Here is a 24624-nt window from a genome sequence, read left to right on the forward strand (position 1 = left end):
AATACACCAGTCTGGATATGCAGGCCAAGTATGCAGAGCATGCTAATTTGTTCAAGAGTTTTTTTAAGATTATCTTAAAAGAAACAAGTGGTGCAGAGTTCCTTGGCCCTGTTTTCAAAGATCAGAGTCATATCTCAAAACATGATCTTTATTTTTGTCTGTTCCAAGCTTCCAGAAAGTCGTTGCATTAACACATAATCTTTTGCGCACTTTCCATCAGCTGCCCAAATGATGAATGGAGACGGGGAGCAGTTTGTGGTTTTGCAGCTTTGCCAAACTCATGCAGAGTTCTTGCTGTGTGGGCGTCAGGAGTCAAGGTAAAAACAATAAAACAGCTTCTTGCACAGCCAAGCATTATGTTTTCTTTGTCTCTTTGATTTATTTATCTTTAGACATTTACACATGTATTTGTAATAATATGTGATGCTGAAATACCAGCTTCTCCTTCATACTAGTTAAACTAGATGTAAACAAGTCATATTTTCTCATTTTCTTCAACCCGATTCAAAATCTGTAGGTTAAAGTACTTCATCGTAATCTTATCCAATACCACATCTTTGGGAAGTACCCACAAAAACCAGACATCTCCAGACATAATCCTGACTCATCATCCACCGCACTGCAGACAAACTTTATTTTTACCACTGCTCCAATGAATTTTCTTCCTTCCTTCCTTGTTCCTTCTTTCAAAATAATCTCAGACAGTTGTAGAACACGTCAAAATATGTCTAGGAACGCGTAAAGATGCAGGTTATTTAAAAACCGTACGACAGATGTCCCGTACATTTTGACATTTTGGAAAAAGTGCATTACTACAGAATGATATTTCCCCTTTTTCTGACGACAACGGTTTAGGAGCAAATCTGATTTTGTCATAGTTTATTCAATGAATAGTAGCATGCATTAAAATATTCATTCATCAGTGAGTGAGTGATGAATGAGTGAGTGATTAAAATACTGTACATGATGAATACAGCATCTCAACTGAAACATACTTATGTATACTGTATTTTTACCTTTCTAATACACCAACATGACACTCCTGAGTATCGAACACATATGCAGATAAAATACATGCCCTTCTTAACAGATTGAATTGTGATTCTGTAGTAGACTCTCATCACCTCCATTCACAGATGTCAAATCAATCACTTAGTGCACCAATTGCGTGCTGGCGTTGACTTTAAACCCTCCCTCTCTTCATCTTCATCTCACTCTCACAACAACAGGCTGTCAGTCTGCTGCTCTCATTCCAATTTGAGTAAAAGCTCCCAGTGTTATTCGTGCTGTGAGACATGGATCCACCGGTATCATGTCGTATCAAAATCTCTAAAAACAACACGTTCTTTTGCACAAAGAAATGCAGTTTTATACATGTCAATAACTTAAAGATACGTAGTCAGGAAAAACACGAGTCATTTCAAAATAAAGCACCCAATCAGCACAAGACGATCATTTTCCTTCCTATTATTTGAGTTCATGTTTGCATTAATACCATCTTTGGAACTGTCACAACATTTGCTCTCTCACAGCATTACTCATGTCAGGTGACCCAGTCTTCCCAAACCTGCATGACATTGATTTATTACTGTAAATATAGCACTTCCTTGGGAATATCACAGCAAGCAGGAGAGCGAGTGGTCAGGAGGTGTATGAGGATGAGATAACAGAGGTGGAAACGGTGAGCACACAACAAACAATAGACAGATAGGGATCTGTAACCAGGCAATGTGAGACATATTACAGAGTGCTGATGTTGCTGGGAGTAATCTGGTCCTGAAACATCACTGCAGTCAGCAGACTTCTCCATGTTTTCGATCTCATTAATTAGTCAGGGTGAGTCGATGCTTTATAATGCACAATTCATATTTCTTCAAGCTGCAATACATAGAAAAACATACACAGACTGCCAGTACACAAGACAAAACAAAACAAGTATGGAGGCTTAGAGCGCTACCAAATGGAAACAACTAGCTTACAGTTGTGCAGTCAGTCCGTATTGATACGTGTGTGTGTGTGTGATTAGTGTAGAGTACTAATAAATAAACCATTATCGGCTATTTCCTAATTCCAAAAGCGGCTCAGACCTAATTAAAACCCAGCTCTGCTTTCAAAGGGTAAAGTGTAACAAATAGGGATTATTCATTAAAGACATTTTGACATGTCACAGTAGGAAAAGTACAGGTTTAAATAATAAAATGAATGTTGGCTGAATTCAATTTAGCTGCTTCAGTTTCAGGGTCCTGGTACTGTGCATGCTGGCTGTCACATGGTCATGCCCAGGGTTGGAAATTATCCCCAGCCACCATCCAAATGCTGGTAAAATATGCAAGTGGCTGCTAGATTTGCTTCACTCACCAGCCAAAAAAAAATAAAAACCCCTTCAGAGTGATGCAAGCCGCATGCCCCTGGGGTTTATTTCACAACAATGACTGGCTCGCTGTACATTATCCCTTACATAGTAATAGTCTAGTAACATCACTCAAATCTTATCTTTATCCATAATAGTACATCATAATGTGTTTGTTGATTATATTTTGTATTACTAATCGGAATCTGCAAAGTAAGTCATTAAACGTACCAAATAAATGTAGTCAAATAAATACAATTGACCCCTCTGAAATGTAGTAAGTGGGTTATAAAGTAAAAATGTAAAAGTAGGCTACCTCAAAATTCTACTTAAGTACAATACTTGAGTAAATGTACTTAGTTACTTTCCAATATGACATTGACAGGGGCCATTCTGATGCATATAGTAGACTACTTTTACTTTTGATACCTTTTGAATGAATACATTTTACTAATAGTCTACCTATGTACTTTTAAATGTGGCTCTAATTTACTGTAAAATTACATAACTTTTTACATGTTTTTTCATAATCAAAGTTAGAGATATAAAGACTCCCTCCACCACTGAGTCCCAGCCTTAGAATAAAAACTCTTCCCCCCCTCAGTCAGCTCACATCTCATACTGTCAGGTTGTGGCTTGGTGGTTGGTTGTGAACAACTCTATATGTGATATTTTACAACTCTCAAACAGGCTGTGGAGGTCATTACCATACTTGCCAACCCTCACGATTTTCCCGGGAGACTCCTGTTTTCCAATGCTCTCTCCCTGTTTCCTCCCGGGGTCACAATTGTCCCGTTTTGTTTTTTTCAGATTTCTGGCAATTTTTCACATATTTTTTTACTTTTTGTAATCTCAACCTGTTTCTGGCACTGAACAGCGTGTATAAGCTCTACTGTTTCCACCCGGACAACAATACAGCTACACCTGATTTTTTTCTTTTGTTCAGTTCACACCAGAGGGACGAACTATTCTGTATTTTTTCCTGCAAATTAAAAGTAAAATTAAAAGTTGGTATACTTAAAGGGACTGTTGTAAGAATCAGAAATGCTTGTTAACAGCGACACATGTGGCCGTTAAGTCAACGAAAGTCAGCGTCGGGCTCGCGCTTGTGCTCGCTCTAAATAGACATGAACGAGCATCGCTCAAAACAGTCAGGCGACACACGTCAGATAAAACCACAATATCACTCTATATTTCAGCTGCTTGGCAGTAATGTTAGCTGACCAGATGAAGGTCTCTCCATGAATAAATGCTGATCCTAGTGTTGGCTTTTCCTGCTTCAGCCTCCCGACACCGGCACCCGGTCGGAGACGATAATGTTTCTCGCTGCGGAGCTCCGTCACTTCACAAGACACGGAAAATCTCTGTTGGTCTGGAGGAGCTGCAGCAGTTATTTCTACACAAATGTCCCATGTACATTTACTAGATATTCTCAGAGCTACTAACTCTTCTGCAGTGTGTAGTGTGCGTGTAAGAATGTGAGGTGGAGCGAGCTGTGAGTGAAGGCAAGCAGGCAGGCAGAGGAGCAGAGTACAGTAGAGACTCCGGCCCTGGAGACCAACGCCACGGTCTCCCCCGTGTCCTCCGATCACGGCCAACACTGTTTTGCAAGACGGGCTTCACTAGATAGAACTTTGCGGTTTTGGTTCTTCCCGTGTAGTTTGTGTTGGAGTCTGAGTCTGAACAGCATAGCCACACGCGAGCGCGCATGGGACACCAACCCGGGTGATTTATACGTGTAAGAAGTTACATACAGTCCCTTTAACATAAAGATGCCTTTGCAGTTTACTTATTATTTTGGTATTTTTATTCTTTAAAAGTCACCAGAATGCAGGAAACAAAGTCTTTGATGAACTGGGGGGATTTTTTACTCCAGACCTCCTGCTTTGGTTTCGAAATCATCCCTATTTTTGAGATCTTAAAGTTGGCAAGTATGGTCATTATTACACTGCTGGACACTCATAGTTTGATGGAACAAGTGGACAAAGAGTGAGTCAGTAGACATTAGAGCTGTTGACAGGCTCATCCATCATCACTCTAAAATAGCCAGGCCACCAAGACATAACAGCAGGCTGATCAAATGAGCAGTTGTTTGGTTGTTTCTAGCTCCCCCTACTGATGAAAAAGAGAGACTGCACTTCTGACAGAGCCTACTACAGCATGGAAACATGGCAGATGTTGTCAACAATAAAGGCTTTCTGGCATGCATACAAGAATAAAATGATATTGCTACATTTTTACCCATCAGATCTCAATCTGAGAACCAAAGAATGGAAATTTATTGATTTTGCTATATTGCAGGCAAAACGAATGATTGCTTTTAACTGGAAGGAACCCGATGCACCTACAATGGGCGCTTGGATTAAAAATATGGCACAAAGTATGTCAATGGAGAGAATAACATATACCTTGAAAAACAAACTGGGTGTTTATGAGGAAATATGGAAATCATTTAACGATTTCATAAAAAGTAGGGATATTAGTGAGCTTCTACAGGAGGAATAATAAAGATAGGATACGTAAAAATTCACAATAGTGGTAGACCCTCAGAAGGGAATGGATTCTTGTTTTTGAAAATCTTTTTTATTTTATTTATTATTTATTTTCTATATATTTGTTTTCTGTTTATGTGTATCTTCATTTTGTTAAAGGTGCCATTTAACTGTTTAATTGTATGATTGATACTGTGAAGCTGTATATTGATTTTGGCCCTGTAAGAAAGGGAAAAGTTAAGAGAGAATGGGTGGGTGTGTGGGGTATGTTATGTTTGTTAAAGGTCCCATATTATAGAAAAGTGAGATTTTCATGTTTTTTTATTATAAAGCAGGCTTAAGTCCTATATAAATACTGTGAAAGTATCGAAACGCTCAATCCACAGGGAAATACACACAGCCCGTATTCAGAAACTCTTTCTGTCCATTCGTGATGTCACAAATATACAATACCTAGACCCAAATTTACACAGATTTAAACGTAAACATTCTAAATGTGTCCCAGTTTATTTCCTGGTTGCAGTGTATGTTAATGTCATCAGCTGACAGGAAGTAAACATGGACCCAAGCTGTTGCCTAGCAATGCAATTCTGTTGCAATTTCGTCGCAATTCCGTCAAAATGCGCTAAAACGGAACGTATAAGACAGAGGGTAAATACAGGCATATTCAGGCCTACAGTATGAGGGAAATTAAGTTGCTTTTTTAACATTACAGCATGTAAACATGTTCTAGTAGAAACACAACATACAGGTATGATCCTGAAAATGAGAATAATATGGGACCTTTAAAGTAAATCCTATATTGAATATATTGCATAATAATGCTGATGCGTGTATAACAACAAAAACTGGCTGAATGTGGTTACATTAAGTTCCAGGAACAGCTCTGGCCCCGTTAAATTACTTAGTGGACCACTTATCATCATGTAATTGATGAGAGAAGTTCTTGTCTCCTGCTTCGAGCTTTTCCGGTAACATCCGCTTTAAATATGACACCGCGTCACCATGGCAACAAAACAACTGCAATGACCCATACATGGTCAACGGAAGTGACGCGAAATACGGCAATCGCGTGTTGACGTAAGCACGCCACGCACTGACGTAACTGCGCTGCTGCTGCTGCTGCTGTAGAATCGGATTCCCTTGACCGTGACAATAGTGGAGCCGAGAACGAGCTATGAATAAATAATGAACCTGCTGTTTTCTGCTGCTCCCACTCATTCTGAACGCGGTTCAGCCCCCGCTGGTTGTACTTTATGTAATCCTCAATCCAAAAATAGTTCTCTCTGACATCTTTATTCTCACAGCTCAAAATATTAAGATTGTTCATTTTTTTGACCCTCTTCTTGGAGCAATTTAGTAAGTTTTCTTAAGCTATCATATTATTACACCATCTTTATCAGCAGATGGGGATGGAATTGTTGATGTTTAGGTTTCTTTTTTAGCCCTTCTCATCCATAAGGGGTGATATCCCAGGTTTATGTTTATTTTTATGTTTATGCTTATTTATTTTGCACAATTTAAGACTATACAATATAACAAATAAATAAATTAATAATATAAAGTGCAGGAAGAGGCAAAAAAAACCACTGGGCTTATCTGAAGCCTCCACCTAGAGACAATATTAATATAAAGAAATAATATGATGACAAACAATTAGGACAAGATATATATAATAACAACAATAACAAGACAGTAAATACATCAAAAAAGATAAGTGTGTGAGTGTGTTGCGTGGAAGTGTATGGTTAGTGTTTGTTAGGAGGATATTGATTTAAATATCTATAAAGAGTTCTGGGCAATCGTAAACAAACAACATTGTGAGTGGGAAAATAGATACATGGACAACATGGGGAAAAGCAATTACAGAACAGCAATTAAATGACCTTTTAAGCGACTTTTGAAATATTTGAAACAGTGAATAGAGTAAACATTTTAAGTAATAGTTATCACCTTTCCAAGTTGATTACTTACATTAAGGCAATTCTTTTTTGTATTACAAGTTTTCTGAAATTGTAAGGTTTAAGCAAATGAGGCATTATCTTATCAAATATGTACTAATTTGCATACATTTCCAGAGCAGAAATTTAGATTTTCAGAATATAGATAGGAATGAAACTGGGAAGTTTGGTGTATGTAAGTGCTAAAGTAGAGATTTCTGGCTCGGTGTAAATGAGAGAAAAGTCATTTTGAGAAAACAGCCTTTAAATGTAGTTATTGTCAAATTCCATACATTTTGCCTCTACAGGTGAATAGGATAACATCTTTAATTAATACATATCATCATGAAACTTCCCCAGTTGATTACTTACATTAAGACAATTATTTATTGTGTTACAAGTTTTCTAAAATGTTATGTTTAAATATGCAAATGAGGCATTATCTAATGGTAACTTTTGGTGGATTTAGGGAAAATCTACAGACACAAATAGACAAAGTAGTGAAATAAACACCTAAATGTGTATTTTGGAAGTTTTCTTTCCACTAGTCTGAAAGAAGACATGTTACGGAAGCAAAACAGCCCAAAATCTCAAAATTGACCAGTGCATGAAAAACAATGTTTTTTTGCCTGGGGTGTCTCGCCTTAAAAGCTGAGCTTAAAAATTCATTCTCAACCTCGTAAAAAAACACAGTTCAGAAAACATCTCACCACAAGGTCCATTCAGTAGCTGTTTTGTAGCTTTCAATCATATTGCATGATCTTCCCCAGCAGATGAAGAGACACATTGGTGACCAGTTGAGACACTTAAAAGAGCCTCAGAAAAAATGGAAATTTGAACATCTGCATATTCCATAACTGTGCAAATTCCATCTGTTGATAGAAAGCCCCAGAACAGCTACTAAATGACCCCTGTGGTGAGACTGTTTATTCAGATGACTGAATGATAACAACAGCAAGACGTCATTTGTGGTTGTCTTATTTTATTTCCAGCGTTATACAATTTTTGCATCTGATTATTTTTGATAAGTAAAAAAATAAACTATGTCATAAAATACATCTCGATAAAATACATGACATGATCTGATTTTTTTTTTATGGAAAAAAACTTGAAAGGAAACATCATGTTAGGGGACACCTTACAGCAAGATGTGACACCTATACACTACACATTAGTAACCCTGCTATTTTCACTTGTTACAACACAACTTTGTCAACAGTATTACACGTACATTAGGCTATTTGATGATCGAACTTCACATCACATTTATAAAACACAAGATACCTCCTCTTCTTGGATGACTTGTATTTGCATGCATGTTTTATCACCAGCGCAACAGTCTCGCCTCAGAGATGCACCAGCAGTATGGAAGAAGTAGACCCTGTTACAGTCACAGAAAAAACATGTCGTGTACACAACTTTTGATGTTTAGATTTACACAACATCAAAACTCACACTACAAAACATCGTTTTTGAGAGAGATCATAGCTTGCTGGCTGGTTAGAATACAATTGCAGTATCGTTGCATAACTTCTTTGCATTCACAAGGCCAGAAGTGTTGGAGAATTGAGACTATCTTTCATTAACTCAGACGCACCGAGGCTGCCTTTGAGGCACTCGAAGCCCTCAGCCAAGGAATCAATCTCAGAGTAATTAAAGGAAAACACTGTGTGGTAATTGCTACAAGTGGGACTGGAAGACAGGATTGGCGTGCTCAGAGATTCAAGGTCGTTCGCCACGGACTTGTACAGGGTTTCCCAGTCTGAGAGGCAGAAGGGGCCGCTCAGGTCTATGTCGGGGACGGACGCGGCCATATCCGGGGACACCGCCATCTCCAGGCTGGGCACCAGGTCATCCATGTCGTCTCCCTTTAAGTCCTCCAGAGACTCCTCTTCGGCGCTCGAACACAGGAGGATGTTCGAGTTCCCCAGAATGGCTGCTGCTGGGATGCAGGGGACGCTGTCCATGTCTTGAGAGGCGTCTCCGATGCAGGCTGTGTTGCTCTCTGTGGGTTTTCCATCCTCTAAGATGGACAATGGGGAGGCCGGAGGATCCTGCTGCATTGTGTCAACATCCTCTTCATTATCCTCCTCCTTCTCCTCCTCATCATCATCACCATCACCATCATTTGCAGGGAGTTTGCAGGATGGCTTGTGGGAGACTAAGACCTGCTCCAGCCTCTCCTTCTCCTTCAGCAGGTCAGCTATCTCCGTCTGGAGGGCAGACTTCTCGTCTTCCAGCATGTCCGTTTCCTAAAGGAGACAAAAATCAAGAAGATTTGACATGAGGGGAGGCATGAAAACACTGCTGCCCTCTGGTGCTCTGCAGTCATCCCTGCTGTGCTCTTGTTATCTCTAATGACTAGTGACATGCCATACAGTCTCCTCAGCTGTTAGAGGGCTGCATGTGCTGTGTGTGAATCTCTATGATTTAGATAAAAAGCAGCATATACTTACAGCTTGCAGAGTGTCTATCAGCTCCCTCCGTCTGTTACGACACTTCGCTGCAGCTATTTTGTTCCTCTCCCTCCTGATCCTCCTCCTCTCCTCCTCCTCTTTGGAAGGCTAAAAAATAAATCAGAAATAGCCAATTTAAATGCGCATCCTGCTGAGTTTTGCCATATCAGCAGTTGGCTCTTCAGCACCATTTCACTTGCCAACAAAAAAAAAAAAGAAGAAGAAAACATATTGCAGTGTATGCTGGGAATACTGATCTGCCTGGTCGGTGCAGACTCTCTCTCTCTCTCTCTATCTCTCTCTCTTTCTCTCTCTTTCAGTTCAGGCGTTAAAATGCTGCACCACTGGCACGGTCTAGTCGACCACGTGAACGCGCACTTTTTTATGCAATTTCCCCCATCCCATTCATAAACAGCGCTGCTGCGTGCTCGTTACTCTAAAAAGTAATTACTCGCTGCACCAATTAGACATAATCCAATCACCTGATGTGCGATTCCCTGTAGTCCTTTATTTGCATTATACTCGCAACGTTAATTTTCCTTTAACAGTAAAAAAAAAACAATTGCATCCTTTTTCACGTTCCTGGGGAAAATATCGCGATATCTGCATTTTCTTATTAACCTCTATCAGTGGAAAGGAGGGGGGGGGGGGGTGGAGGAATATGATATGATAGGTTATTATTCAAGAACAATATGGACACATTGATTGATTGATTAATTGATGGATGGATTTGACTGAAACTGACTGTGTTTTCATGCATACCTTGTCTTTGAGCCCTTTCCTGCCTTGCTTTGCCTTGTTTGCACCTGCCGACTGGCTCGAGCCGTGCGTTTTGCTCTTCGCGCGGCCGGACGACGGTGAGACAGATGTGATGACTGTCGGCTGCACCATCCACCTCAGATCCGGCGAGGTTGAGATTGCAGTTACAGTCGGAACAAAGGAGTCTGCTGCACTGGTCTCAGCATCCTGGGAAAAAAAACACATACATGCATATGCATGTAGGCAACACATTAATTTAGCTTATCTGATGAGTGAGGAAGCACGTCCTATCTGACCTTTAGATGTGCTAAAATGGTACATCAATCAATTGGATGAGGAATGCAAAAAAACAAACAATAAATCAATGCTATCAAAATCAGATGCATGCCTTATCATCACCATCATCATTCTAAAATGAAAGGTCACGACCAAAACAGGTATGTGTTTAAAGTATAGCCTATATATTACAAACAATTTCCCCTGACTGAACATTATAACATGCATATATTGCCTCTGTGTTTGCATTAAAAAAACACATTTTCAGCACAGGACAGTTTTCCTGTTATGCTGTCTATGAAATGTTCTTGGACATGTGTGAACATTTTGTACTAGTACAGTCACCCTCTTGCAACCTACATATTTTAGCCTTATGGATGAATGATCCTGCAAAAGATGTGATGATTTTTGTGTTGGTTATGATCAGATCCGCTTGTACCTTGCTGCTGTCCACTGATGATGAAAGCGAGTCAGGAGGATGCTGGCTGCTGCTGCACCCAGGGGTGTCCCCGCCAGGCGATGCTGTGCTGCTACAGCTGGACGACGAGTCGAACTCAGTGCTGGAGTCTGGATGCATGTTCTCGTGTTAAAAAAAAATAATCACAGCAGCATAAAATAAAGACAGAACAGTCTAATCTAAAGTAGAAAACTGACTGCCTATACTTTATATTCCATTTGCCGGGTTCATAAATGGTAACTGTGCAGATATAGTGGAGAGGCCCGCCTTTTATAGTGAGCTGGAATTTTATGAATGAAATCTGTGTGGTGAGACCGAACCATCGCAACAGAGGGTAGAGGGAAGATGGGGGTAAAAAAGCGAGCAGATGTTTTCCATTTTCACAATTAAATCCTCCTGAATGTCTGAACAACAATAATAGCAACCTTTTCATTTTGACTTATTTTATTAACTCACATATCAGGAAAAATATTGAGCATATATTAAGTGACACCCCCGCCTGCGTGAGGTGCCCATCGCCATGAATGAACATGGCTACGTCACTTCATGTATGCAGCATCTGCATCATATACATTATGTTCCCTATATAGGTCCACATATGTTTATGAGACGCATCTTAATTCTATTAATGGAAATGTTCTTGCAGAAGAATGGAGGTGATGTCAATGTAATATATTCATAAACTGAATCAGATCAGAACATTATTCATGCTATACAAGGCAATAAAACAGACCCAACTTTCATCATTTGGACCAATATTGTGAAACCGAGAATGATTTAATTAACGCACACAGCTTCCAGCACACCGGCTGCTTATATTTATGAGCTGCTAAATAAAGTGTCATCCATTTATAATACATCACACTGCCTGCCTTTTTTCCCCACCTGTCTCTGCATATGAATAGCAGCTCCAGCAACAGAATTGTCGCTGTAGTAAAGCAGCCAATCGCCGAATGGACCGACCGAACCTTATATGGTGTTTCCGGTGAGACGGGGGCGCGCTGTGCATGGATGGCGCACGGAGAGGGGTGGGAGCGCGCAGACGGACCGACGTGTGGCTGTGTGTGTGTGTGCGTGTGTGTGCGTGTGTGTGGCCCACTCACTCACAGTCACAAAAGAAAGTGAAACATGCGCTGATCGTCATGCATTGTACCTGATAACGGCGTCATTGTGCTACTTTTAGGACAAGAAAGACGAGGGCGAACCCATGCACTTGACCCACCTCTATACTGACCACAAGAATAGCATGTAGGCTGCTTCTTTATACACACATATATATGTATATATACAGTATATCTATATCTATATGGATATAGATATAGATATAAATATAGATAGATAATAATAATAATAATAAATTGGACTTATATAGCGCCTTTCAGAAACCCAAGGACGCTTAGATAAAAGATAGATAAGATGAAGATAGATAAAAGATAGATAAAATGAAGATATATAGATATAGATATAGATATAGATATAGATAGATAGATAGATAGATAGATAGATAGATAGATAGATAGATAGATAGATAGATAGATAGATAGATATAGATATAAATATCTCTCTATATATAGAGAGATATAGATATAAATGTATAGATATAGATAGATATATAGATATATATAGATATACATATATAGATAGATAGATAGATAGATAGATAGATAGATAGATATAGATAGAGATAGAGATAGAGATAGAGATAGAGAGATAGAGAGATAGAGATAGAGATAGAGATATAAATATAGATAGATAGATAGATAGATAGATAGATAAATATAGATATAGATATATCTTTATCTATATATATATATATATGTATATATATATATATATATATATATATATGTATATATATATATATATATATATATATATATATATAGAGAGAGAGAGAGAGAGAGAGAGAGAGAGAGAGAGAGAGAGAGAGATATAGATATATAGATATATATTGTTCTGTAAATTTAAATTTTAAAATCTTATAGTAACATTGGTTTATTGTAGAGGAGCCTAAAAGTAGACTATTATTTATTCATTTGGTGGCTGGTTTCCTCACGATGATCATCCATTGTTTCTGTTCTTCCACTTCCACAGAGATCTAATTGATGCAATTTATTGGCATATGTACTCGTTATTCCCGCACAGCCTATTCAGCTCCTATAAGAAAAGATATTGTAAAGGCTGGATATACATTTAGGGTGTCAGATGACCTCACAGATTCGGTGAAGTGAAAGGGATAGTTGTTGAATAGAAGGGGGGGGGGCTCCCAGGCTGCTTCCCGGCAGTCACAGCCTCCCTTTGGACTCATTTACCGGCACATCATTAGGCTTGAACCCATTCAGTCGCCGCTGCGGCTCAAGACCAGGAGCAGGAGTTCAAAGGTCGGGCATAATAAGTGCAGAGAGCAGACACCCCTCACTACATAGCTCAAAGACTTGTTTTCATCAAAGCAACTTGAGCGTGAGAGTGCACAGACCGTGCGGAGGCTATTTTTAGACTCGGTGACATCAGCTGTTCAAAGTTCATGTAAATTAGGAAAATAGATAATTAACCGTGCTGCTGTGAATAACACCACTGCTGCTGCTGCTGCTGCTAGGTAATGGAACTTAGGCTATAATCAAATGGCACAGATATTTCTGTTTTACAGATCCGTTATAAAATACAAATAAATACATAAACAGTAGGTTCAGGGCAATTGAAAATAAAAAGAATAATACAAAATAAAAACAAACAAACAGTAGGCTTAGGGCAATTGAAAATAAAAAGAATAATACAAAATAAAAACAAATAAACAGGAGGCGTAGGGCAATTGAAAATAAAACAAAATAATAAAAATGTAAACAAATAAATAGGAGGTGTAGGGCAATTGAAAATAAAAAAATAATACAAAATGTAAACAAACAAACAGTAGGCTTAGGGCAATTGAAAATAAAAAATAATAATAAAAAATATAAACAAATAAACAGTAGGCATAGGGCAATTGAAAATAAAAAAAATAATAATAAATATAAACAAATAAATAGTAGGCTTAGGGCAATTGAAAATAATAAAAAATTATACAAATTAATAAATAAATAAAGAGAAGGCTTAGGGCAATTGAAAATAAATAAATATTCAAATAATAAACAGTAGGCCTATATAGGGCAATTTAGAGTGCTGGTGTTACTCACATTAAATTATATTACATTTCAAAATGCTTTACCCAAAATGTTAATTTTGTGAATAATATCTCATCCATTAACCCTCATCTGCTGCAAGCTAATTGATAGACCTAGTATTTTTATTATGATGAGTATTGTTATTGTTATTGTTATTGTTATTGTCAGGCTAATTCAATTATTATGTACACCAAGTCACCTAAATGCTAATTGTTAACCCATCTTTTATTTCATCTAATCTTCTGGAACAAAAAAAAAAATTTTATAAACAAATAGTCAGCATTGCTTTGGAAGCTGCTGCTCTTGCCAACCAGTCAAACAAAGTAGTCAAACAATCCCCCAAGGTAGACTGGTCGCTGGGTGTCCTGTTTCAATCCGCAGACACCACAGAGAGAGAGAGCGCTCGTCTGTCTGAGAGCCTCGACACAGACAAGACCTCTCACTCTGACGACGTTTCCTGAAACCAGAAACGTCATGACGTGTCGTATGGTAACTCACCACAGACGACGGCTGAAGAGACCGGTTTTTGATTTCCTTGTTGAGTGAGCCGTCGCCACAACACAAACGATCGTTGTTGCTATGCAAAACGCGAAGACGTCACTGACGCGAAGGGGTGGAGCGTTGCTATGACAACCAGGAATGTTGAACATAACATGAGCGCGGGAAAAAGAACATAACTGCCTTAGCCTACATTCATGAACTTTGACACAATAACACTGTTATCAGCACTTTTAACGCTTACAATACCTACTTTATGTTTAACAACAGACAGCCTGTAGCATACACTGTTTAATAAAGAGGGGCTTTCTATATATATTTCTATAAATATATATATAGTATATATATACTACTATATACTATACTATACTATACTATATATATTTATTTCTATACTATATATATTTATTTCTATATATATATTTCTATATATATATACACTGCTCCTATTTTTATACTTCCTTCTATTTAAATGGTATTTTGTTTCACTTTGTTTAGGTTTTTTTTACTGTGTTAGCTGATGCATCTTGTTTTTTTGCACTATCCCCTTTGCTGCTGTACACTGCAAATTTCCTCACTACGGGACTAATAAAGGAATATCTTATCTTATCTTATCTTATCTTATCTTATCTTATCTTATCTTTCCCTAAAGGACCCTTTGGAATGCAAAGGAAAAGGGGAAAACTTTTATTAAGATAGTTTTTTAAACATTCATTTAGGAGAAATGGCACTTTAATGCAACTATTGTGAGAGTATGAATGACTATTGTGGCCAGATGTTATGTTCTCTGCCCATTCATAACTTTCTATATATGCAAAGTCAACAAAAAACTACCAGCAAGATGTTGTTGACACTACTAAAACTGAACTGGGGTCTTGGACTCCTGTGCTATAGACCTACTTCTCTAAGGGCTAGTTAACTGAACATCATAGGAATGAAAATATGTTGCCAAGCATAAAAGCAATTAAGTTAAACACTTAATTTGAATACAAAGTCTGAAGCTGTATTTAAGTGATTGATGCAGCTCCTTATGTAACTCATGAGGATTCCCTCTACCTCAGCTGTCGTGGAAAAGTACACATAACAAACCAGTTGGAAGCTTGCTCTGCAACTGAACACGCCCTGGCATGGATTGCACACAAAAGGTACAAGCACTGCCTACGGGCACAATACACGTGCAAACCTCTGCTCTGACATGTCTTTATTGTGTTCCTTGCGTACGTTTACATAGAGTTTTGAATTTCCAATTACGCACATTTCTTTATCCCATTCCCATTAACACATTTCTTTATCCCATTCCCATTAACACATTTTTTTATTCCATTCCCATTAACACATTTCTTCGCAACTCATATTAGCTAAAGAGAGTCATAGAGTTACAGAGAAAAGGCTTTTCCAGCCAACCGTCAGTTTTTTGCACAGTAGTATAAAAAACACGTCTTCTATTGGAGTTAGATTCAACCCCTATCATCACACAGCAGAGCATTTCAATTAAGATTTGAAAGGTTGAAAGGAGTGCACAATACACACGAATCGCCTCTGCTCTGACATGTCTTTATGGTGTTCCTGGCATACGTTTACAAAGTTTTGAATTTCATACCAATTACACACATTTCTTTATCCCATTCCCATTAACACATTTCTTTGCAACTCAGATTAGCTAAAGAGAGTCATAGAGTTACAAAGAAAAGGCTTTTTACAGCCAACCATCAGCTATTGGAGTTAGATTCAACCCCTATCGTCACACATCAGAGCATTTCAATCAAGATTTGAAAGGTTGAAAGTAGTGCATGTTTTTTTTTCAAACTGAAAATCAGAGATCTGAAGTAATTGCTGCATTATTACAATGTTCGCAGCATGTTTTCAATGTTACAGATCTGCGTCTTCAAAGATTCGAAGTTTGCTTTGCAGAGGTTCGACTCTTTTCATAGATTCAAAATCAGCTCTTTCAGCTTTGCATTCTGAGAGTTCCTGTTTGAACAGGGAGGAAATTATTTAAGAGGAGCTGGTAGACCAAATCCTATAGTCAGCATTTTTAAGTAGAATGTGTTAGTCATGGGGCTTTGAGCTACTACAGCCTGTCAGTGTGACATGGATACCGCGATAGTATGTCAACCCTTCACATGTTGATGACATTGCAGTACTCTGAAAGGATGTATGGCAAAACTGTCATCTCATCAATATACATATTGTATTTTTATATTTTATATTGTATTATCTTTAATATTTTTTATATTTATATTGCACTATCTCTTTTTGTATTGTATTATCTTTTCATTAGCACCTATGGGATTGTCACAATCTAATTTCGCTGTGCTACACAATGACAATAAAGGGCTTGAATCTTGAGTCAGTGTCAGTCAGACTGGTAGAGGTATAGCCTGATAGAGGAAAGACAATTTGTGAGTAGCCACCCTGTATTTCACTGCTCATATTGTACAGATAGTTGAATCTTTGATGCTGACAAACGTCTAACACAATAGCACTGTACCTGATTGATCTTACAAGAGTTTCTCCAATCACAACTTATTAATGAAATTGTGAATTTATTTTGGTTTTCCTTAAAGTTATGTCTCTGTCAGTGAGCTATAAAATGCATTAAAGGCTATCTTAGTAGAGGTAAAAAAAAATAAAAAATTGCTGTAGTCATATGTTCATATTGATATAGGCCTATATAATAACTTTTTAATAAATTAGCCTTTTCAAATTGACAGTGTTAAAAATGCACCAGCAGTGTGTTTGTTTGATACTCTCAGTTCAGAACAGACCAAATCTGCATGTTCAAAATGTATCTTTGCTGTACTTTTGCTGTGTAGGATGTACTTTAGCTGACCATTCTCCTACTTTGTTCAGTTTTCACAACAGCCGCTGTGTTTGTTGTCTTACATAACGTCATGTCGCTGTCGGCCAATCTCAGATGGTGATGGTGAGGTTTCCCAGCAAGTCCCGCCCCTTTTACAGGATGCACCATATTAGGAAAATGACGTAGAGGGGATCCCGTTTCTGGAATATTCCATTTCTCGAAGGGTGAATCTTTAAAAAATATTTCTTAAAATGTAACTTTTCAACTTTAAACAGGAGAAACTGACGTTGCGTTTATACGTTTTATTGTATTAAAACGTTATATTAGCAATATTTTGCGTTATTGCTGCGTTGTTATGTGAGTGTTTTGATGTTTTCTTCCTCGGGGTGTCGGGTAAAGAGCCCTCCCCTTTACCGACGTCATTCGGCCGGTCCTCTCTCTCAGGCTATAAAAAGGCTCCGAGCTCCCAGAGTTGGCAGTCAAACTTTCAGTAGCAGATCAACGACAAGAGCAAACATATCGGGAGCAGCAGTTTAAGAGTTTCTCCCAAACCTACAAAAAGGAGTTCCTCATCTCAAGTTCACATTTGGATCTCCATACTTGTTTTTTTTGGGATAAAGATGATGTTTACCGCTTTCAACACGGAGTGCGATTCCTCCTCCCGGTGCAGCACCGCTTCCCCATCCTACTACCCATCACCAGCGGGATCTTACTCCAGCATGGGGTCTCCCCAGTCTCAGGTATGTCCAGTCAAATATTATCATTACATTGTAGGCTATTTAAAAGTATTTGTTTGCATGCAACTTAAAAAAGTTAAAAGTCACTAAATTATTCCCATAAAGCTTAAACATAAGGTTTAAAATAATAAATGTAAGCTTGCCTGTTGACCTGCTGCTGCACAGTTCAAGGCTTCATTCATTCATCCACCTGGAAACCCCATAGAGAGAGAGTGTAACGTCATAGTTGACATCATAAGGGATATTTTTAAACCAGCTGTCTTTTTATAGACTCATCCTGCAAATGCTGCATCCCCCTCCTGAAAGTAAATGTACTCATGATCCTCTTTGCTTCATTGTCCACAGGATTTCACTGACCTGACAGCATCAAGTGCCTCCTTCATCCCCACTGTCACAGCTATTTCGACAAGCCCGGATCTGCAGTGGATGGTCCAGCCTTTGATCTCCTCAGTGGCCCCTTCTCACAGAGCACCCCCCTACAGCTCCAGCCCGGCATACACCAGACCCGGCATGAGGTCCGCATCCAGGGCCACATCTTCCAAGAGAAGCAGAATGGAACAGGTGATTATTATTTGACCATTATTTGACTTGTGGTATACTGTTGCATAAGTAACTTCCATGTTTACCATTTATTCATTATCACAGAGCTGGAGTCTTAACTTTTTTCTTGTTGTTATATGTGCAGGAGACACCAGAGGAGGTAGAGAAGAAAAAAATTCGCAGAGAGAGAAATAAGCAGGCAGCAGCAAAATGCCGCAACAGGAGGAGAGAGCTTACAGACACTCTGCAAGCTGTAAGTATGATTTACCATCATTCCTCAAAATGTGTTTCTCACCACAGCTAATAGCAAGTGTTATAATCCAGAACAGCTAAGCTAATGCCACTTCCTCTATTTCTCTCTTGCAGGAAACTGATGAGCTAGAGGATGAGAAGTCCAACCTGCAGAATGATATTGCTAATCTCATGAAGGAGAAGGAAAGGCTTGAGTTCATTCTGGCCGCCCATCAGCCCATCTGCAAGATCCCCTCAGACCTGGACACTGACTTTTCAATGATCACCATGTCTAATGTCCACCCCCTCCTCTCCATCGCCGTGTCCTCCCAGCCGCAGACTTCAACCACTATCACTTCCAGCCAGCCAACCTTCACCTCAACCTCCAACTCCCTCTTCTCCAGCAGCAGCAGCAGCTCCGTCCTCTCCACCGCCACCATCTCCAGCAGCGCGGTCAAGATGACAGACCTGGACTCCTCCGTCCTGGAGGAGTCTCTGGATCTGCTGGCGAAGACCGAGATGGAGACGGCGCGGTCGGTGCCAGAGGTTGACCTGTCCAACTCCCTCTACACAACTCAGGACTGGGAGCCCCTTCACGCCGCAGCCAATAACAATGACTTTGAGTCCCTGTGCACGCCCGTGGTGACCTGCACACCGTCCGGCACCACCTACACGTCTTCTTTTGTGTTTACCTTCCCAGAGGCAGAGACCTTCCCCACTTGTGGCGTCGCCCACAGGAGAGGAAGCAACAGCAACGACCAGTCCTCTGATTCCCTCAGCTCCCCAACCCTGCTGGCCCTTTAAAGACTCTTCCAAAAACAATATTACTTCCTATTAAGCACATTTTCTTGACATATGAGATGTGCAGATCACAGGGCTATGGAATGGACTTTTACCAGGAAGCAAATTAGTTATAATTTCATTTGCCTTTAATCTATACTTGCCTATTACACCGATGTAGCAAGTTAAAAACGCATGTTTCAACTTAATACCACCTAGTCGTTTTATGAGTTCATATATGATTTTATGGTGCTAGATAACAAAAAACTTGTTGTAGTGTTGATGTGTGTTCAGAGCAATAGTTATTAGTTTGTTTTCTGGTTGATGGAAAGTGAGAGTAATTGTGAAACTGTATGTGAAAAACTTTTTAAAAAAACTGACGTGCTTTGTCTTAACCATGATGGTCTGAGTGGTCTATTTTGGTATGAAGTTTTCTGTGAAAACAATAGTGGTTTTAATTTATGAAATTTAAAATTTATTTTTTTACGCAGAGAGTAAAAGACGAATGTTGTTTGTTAAATATGTAAATAAAAGATAGTGATATTTAAATTCATTATCTGTCTGGTTGAATCTGTGGCACTCCTTCTTACACATATGTAGACATTCTCACAGAATAGCAGTGATATTCAATAGACAATTAAAATAATATCTAAAATTAGCCTCCATAAGGGATAGCAGTATTTTCCCTGCCTCTCCACTGGCTCTATTTATTGTTCCGTCTGTTGCCAAGGTTAACTATACGTCAGGGCTCCTACGTCAGTGCGTTCTTTCCATTTTTTTTAAATTTGCAAGCATAGCGCGATGACGTCGTACTTCCGTGCCCAAATCTAGAACGCTGCGAAGACTCGCTGCTGCTGTTTGCCAGCAGACTGCAGACGGGCTTTTTCCACTAAAACACGCACATTTAACTATTAGTCTCTGGGTTTTCTCTACAGATAAATCAGATTTGATCATTGGAATATATGAAAGAGGGAACAAAACGTGATGCATTTCTTCCCTAATCGACACGATAGCCTATGTTTTTCGTACAGCTCGTTTGCAAGACAACCGCTGCACACACACACACGCACATTATGGTTATACAAGACAAGAGGATCCGAAAGCAACGTTTCAACCACCATCTACGTCTATCTATTCTGTTCTCTCAGACAAAATATCACCTCCCACAGTCCAAAGACGCACATGTGAGTTACAGCACAATGCAAGAAAAAGAGTCCTCAGAAATAATTTATAAGAGAGGCACAGAGAGAGACAGCAGTTTGGACTTAACCTTCTTTAGCTGTGGTTTTTTTTTGCAAATGGACTGCAGACAGCTGGACATGATGGTGTAAAGTGGCTGTGTGCTAAGTGGTGTTTTATACAGCCTGTTCTAACTCTTCATTCCCACCAGCTTAGTCCAAAATTAATACTAATGTGCCATGATGAATCACATGTAAATACCTAATTTGGAAGTTGATGATCTAGAAACTTAATTCACCAGTGGTTTAGCATATTATCTTTTTTTTCATCAGTTGTTAATGAAGTAACACTGATGGTCTGTGGGCAAACACAAAGCGATATAGACCCACTGTAGGTAGCCTATGTGTTGTTTTCCCAGAAACATACAACTGACTTAAGATGAAGATACTGAAGTATTAGTGTCTTAAGTCTTCATTTTTCTATATAAAATTTAGAGCATTTGGGTGCTTTATTTCATCTCATATCTTCATGGTCCAGGTCTATGTAAAGTACTCTTAAAGGTACAGTGTGTAGGATCCGGTGACATCTACTGATGTGGTTGCAAATTGCAACCGCCTGCCCTCCGCTCACTCCTCCCTTTCCAAGGCTGCGGTAACGTTAGCAGCCGAGTGCAAAACTGCGGTAACGCCGTTCGCCTCGCTCAGAGTCCATCCTTACCATAATAACACTACTTTAGGAGCAACGTAAGTCAGATCGCGGCTGGTGGTACCACGGTTTTGCACTCTGCGGCTCAGGTTACCACAGTTTCACAAGCGTATCGTAGAACTAAGGTGGCCTTCAGGTAACGTAAAAACGCGAAAGGCTCTCTCTAGAGCCAGTGTTTGGTTTGTCCGTTCTGGGCTACTGGAGAAACATAGCAGAGCAACATGGCCGACTCTGTGAAGAGGACCCGCTCCCTATGTAGATATGAAGGGCTCATTCTAAGCTAACGAAAACACGATTCTTGGTTTCAGGTGATTATACACAAATGAAAACATAGTTATGAATATTATATTCCATTTCTGCTAATAGATCCCGTGAAATGTTACACACTGTTCCTTTAAAGCTGGGAGTTACGCAACAATGCAATCCACCTTTCCTAAACAGAAAGAAAGAAGAAAGAACGCCAATTTATAAACATGAAGACAGTTAATTCCGCACTAACACAATGGTCAATGATTCATTTAATTTCAAATGAAATAGGTGAGTGATCATAGTGTGACTAAATTTGATTAAACTAGGCAGAAAAGATATGTCTTTTCTGCCTAGTTTAATCACACTGCCTGATGAAGTTTTCCATTATCATATCAGGATGATCCATTGATATCAGTACATTGTTATACACAGTTTGTCATCAAACCGTTCCTACCGCTCCCTTCCCACTAACTCATTTCACCTTTTATCAATATTTCGCCATGTAAAGAATCATCAGAGGGTGGATTGCTAAATGGCTCTACACAGGAAATGCGTTGTGTGTGCGTGTCCGGGACACACCGGGTGGAAGACTACAGTTGAACATTAACAAACTTACTCTGACGTTTGTGTGGACACACCCTTTTGTGCAACACACAGCCAAGAAATCAGCAGTTGTTACTCTGCTTCCTTTATGGATACAGGCCTGCTCTTCCAAAGTACAACATCAAACAAATAAAGATTCAAATTCTTGATATAGTTTAGAGACCTAAAATTGCAGAAGTGCAATGCCACTTCCTTGATTCTTGCTTGCAGAACACACAAATGTGTTTTTACAAAGCCTCTTGTTTTGCTGTGCTGTTGTATAACCTATCTGTTTTCCTTTGCACTTAAGCAGAGCCTCTTTTACCTCAATAAAGCCTCTATGTGCGACCATGCAGCGCCTAATAACTCTGTCTATTAATACCTCTTAGCCGGCCCCAGGGAGAAGGGGTAGCGGCAGAAATAGCAGGTGCCTATTGCTTCTTTTAACATCAGCATCAACAGCAGTAAAATTAGACCACTATGACGCCAACCTGCGTCGGTGCAGCAACCCAGGGGAGGAACCAGGCAGCGTAAGCCTGATAGAAAGAGAGGAGGGAAGTGAGAGCGAGGCGAGGGGAGGAGGAGTGAAGGAGAAAATGATGAGCATATGAGGATAGCAGGGAGGGAGACAGACAGAGATCCCTGCCTCGGTGTAATTGTGAGCACAGCGATGATGAAACAGCCAGGTTTGCCTCCGTGCCACGACGACAAGAGCTCAGTTTGGCTCTATCTTCACAGAAATACATCCCCTGATACCTTCCTTTTGTCGAGAGATGATGCGAAAGCTTTAAAAAAAACATGAATACTTCAGTGTCTTCCCCCTATGGCTGAAAATCTGTCTCAGTGACAGCAGTAGGGCATTTACCATGACACCAATTTACAATTTTAACATATTGTGACATGTTCCTTTCTTTGCTTTATACCGTCAACGGTGAGTCCATCTGAGACAAGGAATGGCAGGCTGTGTGGTCATCAGTGGTAGTGTATGACAAATCAAATCTAGGTTTGAACTCAGTCTGGGTTCTGTGCTCTTATCAGCGTATATGGTCTGATTTTTGTTTGTATATTCAGTATCTAAATGTGATAACAAGCACGACTCAGAATGACTGCAATTGATTGAAGGGTGTGTAGACTCTTGCGTCAGCAGCATGTGTGCTGATTGAAGGAGGTGTTCCACTCTGTAACTTTTATAATGACATGCAATGCTGAATCAGTAACCAGAGGTGATATAAAAAGGTGAGTCAATCAGTAGTAAGATTATTGAAGTACCTTTCCAAGTGGCTAAAGAAAGGTTTAAACCTGCAATAGGCAGAATGTTTTGGGCATCATTGGGGCAAAAAATCCATAATAACCTTTCAGCATATTGTAATTCAAGTGTTCTGAAAGAAAAGAAAACTTCTGCACCTCCTCATGGCTCTGTTTTTAGGCTTTAAAGAATCTAGCGTATGACGGAAGACTTTGGCCAATCACAGGTCATTTCAGAGAGAGAGCGTTCCTATTGAGCGTTCCTATTGGCTTTTGCTCCGGCTGGTGGGCGGTGCTTGGTATTTCCGCAATTGATCTCAACATGGCGGCCGGGGTCACAAACTTTCTCATTTTACAGCTAAACAGCACACTACAAGATGTTTCTGAAAACATTTGAGGCGAGAAATAATCATTACAGCAACAGAATATTGATTCATATTTGATCAGCGCTGCCTAGTTTGACCGTTTGATCGGAGCTCGCGAGTGATTGACAGCTGCTCAGAGACGGCAGGCTCCAGCTCTGCTCTGATTGGTTGTTTTCCTCTGGTCTGTGAAGTCTTGCAGATGCCATTTTGTAGCACCGGAGGACACAGAGGCACATGATTTTTTTTCAGATTACCTGTTTCATGCACTTCTGTCAGGATATTGTGACCATTTTATAAAATTAACTTTTTTTTAGTCATATTTGCTTCATTTCTACCCACTGCAGCTTTAAATGATGTAAAAATGTATTTTAGTCACAGTTATATGAAAGTTTTGTGAATTTCATTAAAAGGCTCCGTAGCATGGAGGAGTGTGTGACATGCTATTCTTAGCTTATATTTGACGCACTCAGTTACAACGCTGAAGGGATTTCTCCATCCAATAATTACTGTTCACTTAGTGCCAGACTCCCCACACAGCAGCGTGTCCTCGTCTCGTCTCGTGGGATCCGTAACAAGGATGTTTCCCTGGAAACTGGACAGCTCCGTCGTATGTAATTGGGTAATCCCTGAGTTGCTGACAGAAAAATAATAGCTTTTGGGATTTTTCCAAAATACCCCAGCCAACACTGAGCATGATAGGTCTGTTTCATAACCCGGACATACCGTTATCACATACTGGATGGATTATTATGCAATTACTGTAATATTAAAGACATCTTTGAGAAGTAGAAATCATATCAATAAGATAATTTCAAACAGTTG

General features: G+C 39.4%; 2 protein-coding genes across 2 annotated transcripts; one reads left to right on the top strand and one right to left on the bottom strand.

Annotated features, from left to right (window-relative positions):
* Positions 1 to 7747: 7747 nt before the first annotated feature.
* LOC141756367 (protein c-Fos-like) lies at positions 7748 to 11130 on the bottom strand. The gene is made up of 4 exons (XM_074616035.1): positions 10713 to 11130; positions 10001 to 10204; positions 9239 to 9346; positions 7748 to 9034 (listed from the first exon to the last, which is right to left on the bottom strand). Exons 1-4 carry the CDS (start codon positions 10848 to 10850, stop codon positions 8324 to 8326), a joined length of 1161 nt encoding a protein of 386 aa, XP_074472136.1. The 5' UTR covers positions 10851 to 11130; the 3' UTR covers positions 7748 to 8323.
* A 6525-nt stretch (positions 11131 to 17655) lies between these two features.
* fosab (v-fos FBJ murine osteosarcoma viral oncogene homolog Ab) lies at positions 17656 to 20030 on the top strand. Its single transcript, XM_074614776.1, has 4 exons — positions 17656 to 17929; positions 18272 to 18487; positions 18612 to 18719; positions 18833 to 20030. Exons 1-4 carry the CDS (start codon positions 17810 to 17812, stop codon positions 19499 to 19501), a joined length of 1113 nt encoding a protein of 370 aa, XP_074470877.1. The 5' UTR covers positions 17656 to 17809; the 3' UTR covers positions 19502 to 20030.
* Positions 20031 to 24624: the final 4594 nt, after the last annotated feature.

Source organism: Sebastes fasciatus, chromosome 18, assembly GCF_043250625.1.
Source record: "Sebastes fasciatus isolate fSebFas1 chromosome 18, fSebFas1.pri, whole genome shotgun sequence".
In the NCBI taxonomy this organism is placed as follows: domain Eukaryota; kingdom Metazoa; phylum Chordata; class Actinopteri; order Perciformes; family Sebastidae; genus Sebastes; species Sebastes fasciatus.

Coding starts and splice junctions, on each gene's coding strand:
- fosab (XM_074614776.1), top strand. CDS start 17,810: ATGATGTTTACCGCTTTCAACACGGAGTGCGATTCCTCCTCCCGGTGC. Junction 17,930..18,271: donor TGGGGTCTCCCCAGTCTCAG/GTATGTCCAGTC, acceptor CATTGTCCACAG/GATTTCACTGACCTGACAGC. Junction 18,488..18,611: donor AGAGAAGCAGAATGGAACAG/GTGATTATTATT, acceptor TTATATGTGCAG/GAGACACCAGAGGAGGTAGA.
- LOC141756367 (XM_074616035.1), bottom strand. CDS start 10,850: ATGCATCCAGACTCCAGCACTGAGTTCGACTCGTCGTCCAGCTGTAGC. Junction 9,347..10,000: donor GGAAAGGGCTCAAAGACAAG/GTATGCATGAAA, acceptor TTTATTTTTTAG/CCTTCCAAAGAGGAGGAGGA. Junction 9,035..9,238: donor TGATAGACACTCTGCAAGCT/GTAAGTATATGC, acceptor TGTCTCCTTTAG/GAAACGGACATGCTGGAAGA.